The sequence below is a fragment of the Atractosteus spatula genome, chromosome 2 (genome assembly GCF_055471065.1).
Source record: "Atractosteus spatula isolate fAtrSpa1 chromosome 2, fAtrSpa1.hap1, whole genome shotgun sequence".
NCBI lineage: Eukaryota > Metazoa > Chordata > Actinopteri > Semionotiformes > Lepisosteidae > Atractosteus > Atractosteus spatula.
In genome coordinates, this window is record NC_142707.1 from 23,286,295 (window position 1) to 23,300,077 (window position 13,783).

At 38.5% G+C, this 13,783-nt stretch overlaps 1 protein-coding gene across 1 annotated transcript; it reads right to left on the reverse strand.

The window, feature by feature from the left end:
• Positions 1 to 5,728: 5,728 nt before the first annotated feature.
• Positions 5,729 to 10,729, reverse strand: cnih4 (cornichon family member 4). Its single transcript, XM_088909077.1, has 5 exons — positions 10,628 to 10,729; positions 9,665 to 9,733; positions 9,053 to 9,165; positions 7,557 to 7,697; positions 5,729 to 6,805 (listed from the first exon to the last, which is right to left on the reverse strand). The coding sequence occupies exons 1-5, from the start codon at positions 10,694 to 10,696 to the stop codon at positions 6,778 to 6,780; spliced, it is 420 nt and encodes a 139-aa protein (XP_088765203.1). The 5' UTR covers positions 10,697 to 10,729; the 3' UTR covers positions 5,729 to 6,777.
• Positions 10,730 to 13,783: the final 3,054 nt, after the last annotated feature.

Consider the following 13,783-nt stretch of genomic DNA (forward strand, 5'->3'; position numbering starts at 1 on the left):
TATTCATGGTGGGCCTGAGCAAATGTTACGTTCACTTTAAATGTCTTCCATTAGTCATGTTTAAAGATTGAATGTCCAGTGGGTTAAAGTAAACTTAAAGTTTACTTAAAGGCATACACTGTTGGCAAAACACAACTGTTACAATTCATTGCTACCCCAAACTGTGATGCATCCACAAGACACTAATACTGTTGTACTGTAAATATCCCTGTTGTATCATTATAAGATATCTCCCCCTTTTTTTATTTTAGTAACATTTTATGAGTTTCATTTTTCCCCATCTGTAATACTTTATTAACTTATCAGGTACCTTTAACTTTTCCTTTCCCAGGGCTTAACCAGATTCAATATAATATAGCAATATAACAAATCAATATGACTTAAATAACATATAACAATGTCACTTTTAAGCACTTTTAACCCAGTAGGATCAGTTTCTGCATTAGTTTACTTAATGGAGTTTATAACAAATGTTCGGGAGGGATGACAACAACCAAGTTCAATCAGACTCAGCTGTCAGTAATTAGCAATCACTCCTGACATCCATTCCTCTCCCAAAACGCTATAAATACCTATAAGATCCCTATCTTTCTCTCTCTTACATGTCTCTTGCATCCCACCTCCACTCCATCTCCACCTCTGCAGCTACCCCTTGGTCACCCTGCATGGGGGTCCTGGTCTCCTTGTCCTGTGGCAGGAGGTCAGCCCTCAGCCAAGCGGGTTAAGCCAAAATTTCGCTCCATAATCCTTTCATGACGCTTTAATCTTGGGTGTTGTCATTCCTAGTGAATTAAGACCCGTTATCAGAATGTATTTAATCTTTTCTTTCAGATTGCAGGGTACATGGAACTTGATATATTCCTATGTGTCTGGCGGTGGTCTATTCCACATATTTTCGGGGAAAGTAGGCAATGGTTCCTTGGCTAGCTGAGGAGTAGGCACTGCCTGAAGGTGTTGTTCTTTGCTGTGTTTCAATGAGGTATGACCACTGCAGGAGTAGCCCAGGCCTTCTCGTGGTTCCGCTTGCTGAAGACATTGTCGCCTGGACGTAGATTAGGCTGCTGCCTCACCCTATGACGTCATTTATACTTGTAGGCTTGTTTTCTCTTTTTGTTGCTCCTTCGGGGAGCGAGGGGGTGGTGTGGAGATTAAAGGATCCTTTTACTGTGCCCTTTTCAGCTCCCAACTCTCTGACTGCGACTTGGGTTTTCCTCAGATGCTCTGGCCACCTAGACCTGACTAAATTAATCACATCCTCTAGCTTGCCATCTGCTGCTGTGTCCATCTGCATGTGTCAGCATCTTTTGCAGCGCTACTCTGGGGGCTCTGTGACAGTGTGTCCGGCAGTACAAGAGTTTTTCCTGGTGCGTGATCTGCTGTTGGCTTAAATCCCATGAGCCACATCAGAAGTCTTTGGCAGAGCAGTTGGACATTATCCAAATCTTTGCTGTTGATGAGAGGGACTAACAGTGAATGGTCTGTCATCAGCTTGAAATCTTCCAGGCAGTAGAGGTATTTCCTCAATTTCTCACACGCCCAAACACTTGCCAGACATTTCTTTTCTATCTGCACATAGCGGGTTTCTGCCTCTGTGAGCCGGCTGGAGCAGTATGCCACTGACTTCCACTTTTCTCCATGGAGTTGAAGTAACACAATCCTCCAATCCCATAGCAGCTGGTGTTTTCTGAGCCGGCTGTGGCTCTGTTGATATTATAGTAGGTGAGAACTAGTGTCGGCATCAACAGCTCTTTGAGGCACTTGAATGCTGCTTTGCTGTGTGTGACCCCATGTCCATGCACGTTTGTTCTTCAAGATCTTGAAGAACAACTGTCTGATTTGGAGAGGTTAGGGACATACTTCCCCAGATAATTCACCATATCTAAAACTCTTCAGCTCTTGGAGGTTCTCAGGTGGGGATAGCTGCTTGATCGACCTCCACTTTGTCTGGATCTGGCTGCACCCCTGACTGGTCAATCAAGTGGTCCAGGAAGTGTAGCTGGCTCTGTAGGACAAAGCACATTTCCTTGTTCAGCTTTAGTCCAGTTGACTTTTGCAGGACCCTCTTGAGACGTACTGTACATCATGCTCTAAAAGGTGCTCCCATTCAAAAGGATGTCGTCCATGAACACTGCCACTCCATCCAGACCTTGCAGTGTCTTTTTTCTTTGGAAGATCTCCGGGATGCTCGTTATTTCTAACAGCAGCCTCCAGAAATGATATCTGGCACATAAGGTAATAAATATGGTCAGCTTACTACTCTCAGGGTGCTGAGGTATCTGCCAGAAACCACTTGCAGATGAATAGACTATAGTAGCTCTACTCAGCTTTGCTATGATTTCCTCTGGGGTGCGTATAATGAATCTTTCCTTCTTGACTGTTCATTAAGTTTTTTCAAGTCAATGCAAATTTTCACATTCCCATTTTTCCATCACTATAGTAACGTGGATCGGGTATGTCTCCTGTTTTATGGATGGATGCTATAAATTTTCCATTTATTGATATTACTCTTGTGTAACTTTGTGCCACCAACCATGTCACCCTGCAACTTACAATTGGCAACCCACTGAAGCTAAGTAGGTGTGAGCCTGGTCAGTACCTGGATGTGAGACCTCCTGGGAAAAACTAAGGTTGTTGCCGGAAGAGGTGTTAGTGAGGCCAGCAGGGGGCACTCACCCTGCGGTCCATGTGGGTCCTAATGCCCCAGTATAGTGACAGGGACACTATACTGTAAACAAGCGCCTTCTTTTGGATGAAATGTAAAACCGAGGTCCTGACTCTCTGTGGTCATTAAAAATCCCTGGGTGTTTCTTGAAAAGAGTAGGGGTGTAACCCCCGTGTCCTGGCCAAATTTCCCATGCCTCCTAATAATCCCCCTCTATGAATTGGCTAAATTACTTTGTTCTCCCCCCCCCCCCCCCCCACTCCGACGGCAAGCGGAGCAACGCGCCGGTTGGAGTATTCTCGGTCGCATTTAATGGCAACGTCAGCTCGAAGATTTGGTTAAAACCACCAAATGGAGACGGGCGTGCCGACAAGCGGATCCCGCTGATGCGGGATTAACGCTAGGATGAGAGACTCTTGTGTAACTTTTGAGTTTTGTTAATAGTCTCTTAGTAATAACCTTCATTTCCTGTAACACAATTGACAGAATATCTTACCACTTAAACCTGGAGAGGTACAGCCTGTAGTTTCAACATATGCTTTAAAATTCAACATATTATGATCTCAGTTCTAATCTTCAGGTCTGAAAAGTCTTAATCACTAAGGGTATTTCCTCCAGCAGGTGCTTGAAACAACTGAGTGAGAAACAGTCATTAGCCATGGCTACCATTTCAGTTTTAGCAGCAGATACCCCTGATGTTCTCTTCCTATTCTATAGGGGGAAAAATAAAATCATTAATATTAACCTCTTCTTCCTTCATACTGTATATACAGTACATTCCCGATTTTATGATGGCACTGCATTATCATGAATATCTGAATATATGCTCTTCCATCTTTCCTGTCTCTCTACGTGTTCTCTAATTCTGTATTCTTCACCACTTGTTTGGCTTTCTATTCATTTCCCTTCCAGTTTTTCTTTGGATTCTTCTTTCACTCTAGATATGAGATTTTGGAATTTCCCAACAGATCATTGTCACCGGGCAGGAGATGGCCAATAATGACACATAATGCAAATATATATTATTTATGAGGAATATCATATTTAAGATGTGATGTATGGCTAGATATGAAATTTCAAATGACTTTTTAAAAAGTTTAATAAAAGATGTATATTTCTGTCAGCTGTGAATTGTGTATAAAAGGACTTCATCAATGTTGCTGACATTGCTAAGCCGGTTTCTGGCAGCATTCTGAATTTAATCAAACCTTATTATTATCCTTCCATATTCACAAAGTCACATATTTCTGACAGGGATGGTGGTCAAGCTAGCCTATACTGCAGGGCGCTGACACTGTAACAATTTAAAGACTATTTATCCAAGTTATCATGTCTTTAGAAGGTAAAAACCCACATGAGCACAGAGAACATGCAAACGCCACACAAAAGGTAGCTCAGTCAGGAATCATACGCGTTTCCCAGAAATTGAGAGGCAGCTGTGCTAATAACCACCCCAACCAAGCTACACAGCTTTATTAATACTAAATTATTTAATATTTTTATTTAAAATACATTTTAAGAAAATAGGTCAAGTATTTTTTCAGGCCCTAAACTGATTTCTAAATTCTAGGTCAATAAAACTTCTGCTTTTGAATTGCTGATGCTTGGGTTTTGCACACACTTAGCAACACTTAGTTTATTTAAGCATTTATGAAGTATGAAGTAACTAATTCAAGTATTTTTTTAATATTTTGCTCCCCATCAAAATCTATTTGAATGGAGGCTTGTAACATTTTGGCCAATGAGAATGTTTGTTGTTTGATGGGTTTTTCTAAACAAATATTACAACTAAATCAAAACCAAGTACCATTTTATCAGTTTTAATCTTTGTTTATATTGTAGACAACCACAGTATGTTAACCTGTGTTGTTAATGTTTCAGACATCTAGTGGAGCTTTTACCAAAAATGTTTAGAAACAGGGAGTATTAAATATCACATTGTTCTGCTAAATACAGTAGTGTCAGTCTCAACACTATATTTTTTTCTCAGACTAGTTTACAATTACTATTTACAATCCTTAGGACTTTATGAAAACTAGAAATATTTGTCTTTTTGCAACTCATTCCCAATTACCATCCACTTTACACTTGCCTTCATAAAAGTAAACAGATTGTGGTTACTATTAACTGCACAAAGTTATCTTGCAAAGATGAAAGTCTAAAGAACATTCATTTCTTTCCTCACACCCTTATAGGCAATGATCTTTGGCCACGTCATCTTACTTTAGTTGAAGAAGCCCAGTAATATCACATATACAGGATTGTAAAATCAGACTGTTTTCTGTTGCACATTTTAATTAGCTGAAGGAGGAAAGGTCAGAACCTAATACAAACATTACATACAGTTAGTAGTGGGGCTTGCAAATAACTATCTACTAATTGACAAAATTTGACTATATTGCCATTTATATGTGCACACCTAGATTGGGGTCACAATTCGTTTTATACACACACTGGCCACAATACTGTAACACCTCACCAAATAAAACTGAGCTGCTCAACTTAAAGATTAAATGATATGACAGATTTTGAAATATATAAATCATTGCTCTGCAAATAGAATTGTCTGTATTTGTTTGTGACTTGGGTATAATTGTATGTTCTACCAGAATGCAAACAGGACTGAGATCAGGGGATTATTCTGAACAGGGAAGACAATGAAAGTCTAATGAAAGTCATATTCCTCATACCACCCACATGCCTGCCACAAGAATATTATTTTTGGATGCAGGTTCTTAATATTTTTACTAAAAGATATATATTACATGACTTAATTTTGGGATTAAGACCGTAATATTAATATCTGATATATTCCAGATGAAAAAAACAGTTCTAAATCTGCCATGTAGACCTTTTAATGTAGAAAATACTCGGATTACTCGTTCAGAAGCTCTTAACATCCATCCTTATAAATTTGTATTACAAAATATAAACAGCAACCACACAAATAAAAAAAACAAATGTAATATAAAATCATTTTTTCTTGTAAACAATTTTCTTCACACCATTTTTTGCAAAAACAACATTTCAATTTTCTAAACAAAACGGTACCAAGAAACACTAAAAACTTTAAAACCTTTTATTTGGAGAAAGTCAAAATTTATATTTGCATGTCTCAAAAGCTTTTCAAAAATAAAAGATCAACTCTACAAAGTCTGAATATTTTATAAATCTTTGTACAACGAACACTGCAACTTTCAAATCAACATTTGCTGAATACAAACATGGCATAAGTAAATCTGATTGTTGTTTGAAAAGAGAAGTGCTACTGCCCCACCTCCTCGTAGGCATATGAACAAATGTACAATATGTGCATCTCCTCTCTGGTGTGTGATTCATGAAATTCAGCTTTTCTGGGGTGCCTGAGTTTTATGAGTCTCTTTTTCAGGTACAGCTCTTCTGTGGTCTGTGATTTGTGTTCTTCGGCTCAGATGACTAAACCTCATCAATGTAAACTCATGGGAAAACACTCACCATGTAGTCAGCAAGGGGTGGAAGCAGCCCCAAACCACAAGGGTCACAGGGTCTTAAGGCCCTTATTCAGATTGGCTTCTGACCCAGTTACTTAACGGGACAAATTGAGCTCCAGAGTGGTTAGATTGTAAGGTAACGGTGGTTTAAAGAAACATAGCTGGTTTACTGGACATCAAAACATTGCTGACGGGGATACGTCATGGTTGATCACTGGAAAAATAGCACGTAGGTACCAACAAGGGAAGGCCTTCTTTTTGAGAACATGTCCAAAGTTATGCATGTAATAGGTTACTTAGGGCTGTTGTATACACACTGCTCTGAAAGAATAAATTCCACAATCATGCAGCATGTAGTAGTTTAACCACATTAGGCACAAAAACGTTTTTTTATTACTGCAGGGTCCAGTTTTCACTTTAGCTATGTCGTGACCACAAAACAAAGCTGTGTTTCTTATGCAAAAAGCTCCACACACAAATGCATTATTCAAATTCAATTTCTAATGACTTTGCAGGGATATTTTATTCTTGCATGGCAGTGTATGTAAAAACATAATGAACAAAGAGAACCGCTGAGATTGATTGCAGCTCAACAGAGGAGACGACTTATGATTTGGCAGCTGGAGTTGAAAGGTGAATTGGGCGTCAGTCATTTATTAATGCCAGGATCATACTGTGGAAAACAGGAGCTAGGTTAGTAAATGCAGGATAAAATGCTAGATAATACTGGCAGCATATTAAACTCAATATTAATAAAATTAATAAATAGAGACCATGTACCAGTGCACCATTAAGAAGGGGTCAATATGAGACCCGAAGAATTTAAAAGACATAACTAAGCAATGAAAATTCTGGTGTAAGAAAACACTAGAATATGTCAAACAAAATATTATACAATGAATACGTCTGCAAAACGTACCTTAATCATTTTTTAAATAAAAAGATCTTTAAGTTTCAGAAAAGTGCTTCACATTTGGACTTGAGGAAAAAATAACTTATACCAAAGAAATCATTCAAGGAACAGGAAAGCAGAGTACTTAACTCAGCTTTCAATTCTACTTAAGTTTACTTACAATAAAGAAAATAGTTAAAAACTGTACAAAAAAGATTACACTAAAATTCAAAGGGCAGGGAAGTCATATCTTGTTTCAAGCACTCCTTTTTTTTGTTTCAATCTTCCCTCAAGTTCCAGCACTATGAAAACTTGACAGCACTTCAAGTACAAACTATTTCTTTTAAATTATGTTATTTCGCACTTCGCAGAATGTTGAATAGCAAGTAGAGGGGGAAAAAAACAAGGCAATTCAAATCTCAGGAATAGACAAAAAGGCATCAAGATGACTTGAGCAGTACTAATACTGCCAATATCAGTTTAGTGCTGCATGTAAAATACACAAAAAAAGATGCATGGAGAAAGCCCTCACCTGTACAAGTAAATGAAGAAACACAGCAGGTGAAAGCCAAGTTTGATCATGGCCTCTTTCATATGGGATTTCAGCAGCCCTCGATTGTGAATCTCTGTAGGGTCAAACACTCCCATATTACCCATTGGAACCTTCAAAAATCTGAAGAAAAGAAGGGAAAACCAACACTCATTCCCTATGAAGTGAGTCCCTCTACTGGAGTACTTTGTGATCTTTTTGGATGAAAACAGCATAAAAATGACATTAATTATGATCTCTGTGCACTAAGAGGGCAAAAATACTTTGACTATCACAATACTTGTCACAAAAACAACTGCCTAAATGAAACAATATAAGTATTTTTCTTAACCAAGTGCATTCTGCAATCCATTTCTAGAAAACACTACAAAACTGGCCTACCAGTAATAATTTTGAGATTTCTGACCAAATATATCTTTGAATTGCCTATCTTTTAGAAACAAAAAGTATACATTGTAAAATGTGATTTTTATGCTAAAACCTTAATGAGCCTCATTTGTTTTTAGCTGTTTTATGATAGCATGAACAATCATTAGTTCTGTCTTAGATTTAACATGGGTTATTTCCCTTGACACAAAGCATGACACACTGCAGTTTTCAAGATTTTACAAAGGTTTACAAAACACGTCAAAGTTGCAGCAATTTTAAGCATCATTTCATTTCCATCTCCTGCTAAAAGATTATGAAGAGCGGAGGTAGGTGATGAGTCAGAGATAAATGTTTTTCAGGATGACATTCCTACTTTAATAACTTAAAAAATCCAACACTAAACTCAAGATTTTGCAAACAGTTTTGTTTTTATATTGCTGCATGGAATTCTGTGTCGGACATCTGGGCCCAGAATACAGCTGTAAGTGTGATTCCTGTACAACTGCATATGCTTAAGAAAACAAGCAGGAGATAACCTGAAACTTCAAGCTTCAAGTTCAAGCTGCACAGTGATCTTGTGATGTTCATTTAAATTTATGTAGTATTTGTGTTTTGCTTTAAAAAAGCAACAAGAGACGTAGGGGATCATAAGACTTATCAAGTGCTATGAAACGCTCAAGAGCATGATGCATAAAAATGTGGAAGCACAGTGGTCAGGACTGAAAGTGCTCCAGAATCCCTGCATTTTACTGGAGCTAACACTATGATTTTTTTTCAAACGGTTAACCTATTTACATTACCATAATGTCAAGACCTCACAGGGAAGAGGATCAACTCTGAGAGAGTAACGGTTAACCCAGCTTTCAGAAATAATGGCCTGTGCTGGTCACAACTATGTTGGGTACCAAAACATGAGAAATATTAATATTTATATTAAGCAAGCTTTTCTATCCAAAATAAACACGACTAGCTTAAAGAGGTCAGTAAGAATAAAAGGGCTGCCACTGTTCCGTAAGAAAAGACATGAACGTGATTGGCTTAAAGTAAACTACTAGAATTTTGCCTAACACCAGGGATAGAGGCATAACAGAAGAGATGTAGAAACTCACCTGTAGACGTTCCAGGATGCAACAGGCAGGTTGAGAAGGAAGATGAACCAATGCAATGAAACAAGCATCAGAACTGTGGCTATCGCCTGACCAACCAATTCTGGCACAATCCACTACAAGACAAACAATACAGCTCATGTTACAATTCCCTTACTCGATGGCTTCTCGTCATAGAAAATTGTACCCAATTAATCAATGTGTCATGTTTTTGGTAATAAACCTTCCTGCGTACTAAGTAATTAACTTACTGGCTCATTCCTTCACTTTTTGAACTTCCAGACTAGTCATCAGGGTGGTAATTCTGAACAAAGCTTATAATTATAAAGGTTTCTTGTATCCTATTTAGTATCTTGACTGGAAACCAACCTTTTGGTTTATTTGAGGTAGTATAATAAGCAAATCAGAATAATGTAATAAACATGTCTTGCAATGTAACAGTAAGGTGTAAATCACAATTATTTTAGCAGAGGCTGAATAGCAGGAGAATTCCTTACACCACGTTTAAGTTTTAGTGCATACTGTATGTACACCAGACATTTCTCAACATTCAGAGCTGAAAAAATAGGTAAACACACACAAACCTGGTAACATTTTAAAATAAAAACAACTTACTTTGTTTAATTTGGAACAGCAAGCTCTTGCATTAATGTAATCACATTCTAGATCAGAAAGAGTAATTATCTGCAATACAAATTAAGGAAACGTGCTGAAACAAGAAATTTGTCTTAGACTTCTCTCAGGCAGTTTCCTTCTTTCAGACACAGCAGCTGTAAAATCTTCTGTAATAAATCTAAATAAGATGTCAAGCACATAGGTGGTTAGGTACATCCTGTGCAATCACGCCAGAAGAAGCATCTTTCAGTACACATTCTACTGTTAATTTTTCATTAACAGTAGCAATGCTGAATGTAACATTTGGTCAACACTGTAAAATAAGATGCAAAGCTTAACATAGAACACAGAAACCAAGCCTCTTTTACAATTACTTTAAAATTCGATCTTCGGTATTGATTCACTATAAATTATATTATTTTGTAACGCAATGCCCCAATAAGATTGTTTCTCTTTGTATTCAAACTACGCTAAAAACCACATGGTAATACTGGTATTTCTGTAGACACAGCAAAAGCTGACTATTCAGCCTGAACATCAAGAACAGTAAATAGTAAAAAATATAGAGAGATACGGCTGAAATTAACAGTGCCTGGTTGGCTAGTACCAGTCCTAAAAACCGAAGGCATGTCAAATGTAATTAGAAAACCTACAGAAAAGCACCCTTTCGCTGTGCACAATCACAGTTGTTTAACAGAAAACAATCTAATCTGTATATCACCAGCAATACTAAATCAAGTTAATTCAGCCAGGTTTAACAAGTTAAACAACTATCCAGTATAAATTTATCAAAAGCGTATGTAATAAACTGTGAAGTGTATTCTGAACAATATCGTTCTACAGACCTGTACCGCGGAACTTCCCACCACAATTTATAAACTGTGGGCAATCAAAGACCCCTTACAGTAACGCCCAAATGATTTGCTACAAACAAAGCTTTCAACTCTTTAAATTAAAGGATACAAAGTATACTGACAGAAAAATTAAAGCACAACAATCGATTAAAGACAGAATGAACACTGCAGCCTCCATCTTCAACTTCCTACTTTTTTGTCACTTCCGCTGAAAGCTATGTCTACATCCCTAGCGCCTTTTTTTAAAAAAAGAAAGAAAATGCTTATAGGACCTATCGCCATCTTGTGGTAGTAGTAAATTATTCCTTGAATCCGTTTACGTTTATAACCTGCAGTGCATCAAGACTACGTAACTCCAGTCCATGAGCACACTATTTCTTTTTCCACATTTTTATGGTTTAATTGAACTAAGTAAATGGATTAGGCGTTACATCGGCTGTGGTTTTCAGGTGTTAATTTGAAAGGCACAAGACACATCTACAGTAAAACCTACAGGACTCTGGCTATTACCCACTCTTGATCTGCAAGGGTTTTCTGCGTGTTTAAGGGGAACATCTTTCAGCTTTTTTTTTGAAAATGTCATATAATTGATATGAGATTTGGTACATATGTGTGGCATTATAGATTGAGTAAAGTAAATAAAGGGAGCTTGCATTATTAAAATGCTTCTGTCCACAACAAATCACTACTTTAAATTCACTAAAGCAACTGATTTTAGAAGTATCTTTTTTGGGTATGTGATGAAGTCAGGTGTCATGTTTTGTTACCTGACACAATATTTTCTCCCCAATTCAGACAAAGTAAGGATTGTATCTGGAACAGGGCACAGTGCACTAAACTCAATGCGTGTTATAGAAATTATGTTACCCCCTCGAATCCTAGAAGTGTAGAATAATGCCGCAGGAAAGACACAGTCGTTTGGAAGAACAGAATGACTGAGGATCTTAATGCATGTGAAAAAATGATACCTAGAGTTGATATTAAAATAAATATAGATTTATCATCCAGTGTAACTTTAAAAAGTGGAGGGGTCATCAATTAGTTGTTAGACAATGCTGGGCTGTCTTCAGAGCCCTGAAAAAAAAATGTCATTATCATCATCATCATCAAGGGGGATGTCACTCTAACACACCCTCCTTTGTATAGAATCTATGCCAACTTTTAGCAACAAAAGGAGGCTGGCTGAGAGTGACTAAAAGGATGATGATTGTATTCCTTTTCAGCAAGCCAGGATTGTGGAAGGGAGCCCAGCAGTTCTTTATAAGGAATGAATACAGTACAGTCATCACCTGTGGAGCTACAGGTGCACAAAAACAGGAGAGTGCAGACCTGGAGGGTCCAAGGCAGGCTGTCCTGAGAGCTCACTGATCAAGGAGGAGCCATTGAGGTGATGTATATGAATGAACACAGAGGGGCAAGCCATGCAGATTTCATCCAGGCCCCTTCACAGCCAGCCCAAGGTGACTTGTACCCTGTTGGAATCCCCCCAAGTAGATCCAGGTAGAGGGTCAGTTGGGTCAGTTTGCCAGCTGAAAGAGTGATATGCTATAAACACAAACATGCAAAGACTGCATTTACTGTATCTGACTCCATACGTTTAGATGCCTGCTGGTTAAGGTGGCTGAATCAGAACGCCCTGTGGCCAAATAAAAAGCCAGGATGGACACGTTTGGCGATGACTCTGTGACCCTCTGACACCAAATGAAGAGCTCAAGAAAAGAAGGGCTGAAAGAAGAAAGCCAGGCATGATAGGAGCAGCCAGCAGCAATAATTTGATATCTTGTCAGCATCTGGGAGTTTGCCTACATTCGCTCAAAGGTGGCAGCAGGTTTCCAAAACTGTGCCAATCTGCCTGATCCTCAAGCTGGACCTGCAGCCGTCAGAGACTGGTGATGGACTGTACTTCTACCCACAGGACGGAAGAGTCACGCTGATGATCACCTTAAAAAAGGTCCGAATATGTATCTCATTAGTCTAAGGGCTCAGTTAACAAACCTGCCTAGAACGAAAACCAGCAGGTACAGTGTGTTACAAAGTAGTAGTGAGGACCCTATGCAGAAACCAGAACAATTCCCAGAGGCATAGTCGAGTGAGCAATCCGAGGTCCGTAAGTCATAGGTAATCAAGCCAGACAAAAGTACAAAAACCAGAAGCAGAGCGGTAAGCAGTGAGGAAGCCAAGAGTCAAAACCAGTACAATCAGTATAATGCCAAAACCGTAGTCGGGGAACAAACCAGGGTCAGGAAGCCAATTAACAACTAGAAAGTCACAGCGATAGAAAGAGTAGCTCTAGCCACGATAAATCTAATACTGAGCAGAGAGAAGTGTGTAAAGCAGCCTTGAATAGGCTGAGGTAAACTGGCTAATTAGGAACCGTGCTGGAATGCGAGGTGGAATGATGAGTCCTCCAGCGGCATGGAGTAACACAGTGGTCCTGAAGAATGAAACTGGGAAGCACAGGAGGGCTTTAGAGGAGCGGGAGATGGAGTGACTCTTGCCATTAAATCCCTTTTTGGCTTAATTTTTTCAAACAAATATTGAAACATCTGTTTTTTTTTCAGAAAGTAAAATAATTTGTCAAGTTTTTTCATCAAAATATATATCTGTATTAGATATCAAAACTGTATATCCTCTGGGCATTTTGTGACACCACATTAGCAGTATATATCTGTTAGCTTTGGAATATGTATTATCAATTTCTGGTTTCTGCCATTATAATACTGGTTAGGCTCATATTATTAGATGAGCTGTCAGATTTAGCCCATAACACCAAACAAACATTATAGATGTTACATACTGTAGATGTAATACAACTAAAAACTTAAAAGTTTGAAAACTGTAGGTGTATTAATTCAGATGTCTCTAGATCTGTACAGTATCACCAGAATGCCCAAACTCTGATGAGAGATAGGTGTCTAAAAATGGCATTAATAATCTGGTTATTAATATTGCGTATATTATTTACACATAACCATCGCGAGAGCACAGCACAAAATGGCTACCTTGTTCGATTTACATTCTGTGGGAGGTTTTGGAGAAATGGGCTGCTCCCAGTTGCTGGATAACAAGTGAGATGATCATTTAAAAAGCAGGAACTGGAGCCTGTTGGAGGTTATCAGCTGTCAGCAGGATACAAGACAGGTCCTCTGTCTGCTTCATTCACCAGGGGGAGAAGAACTGACTGTGATACTAAGGAATCGGTGAGTTTTGTGGAACTGTGAACCTAGGAGCTAGGAGTTCTTGAGATGTTGTGGACGTTTCGTTT

Excerpts from the sequence above, each read along its gene's own strand:
- cnih4 (XM_088909077.1), bottom strand. The coding sequence starts at position 10,696 with ATGGAGGCTGCAGTGTTCATTCTGTCTTTAATCGATTGTTGTGCTTTA. Across the intron at positions 7,698-9,052 it reads GCATCCTGGAACGTCTACAG|ATTTTTGAAGGTTCCAATGG; the intron begins GTGAGTTTCTAC and ends TCTTTTCTTCAG. Across the intron at positions 6,806-7,556 it reads TTCTTCATTTACTTGTACAG|TATGATCCTGGCATTAATAA; the intron begins GTGAGGGCTTTC and ends TGTTTTCCACAG.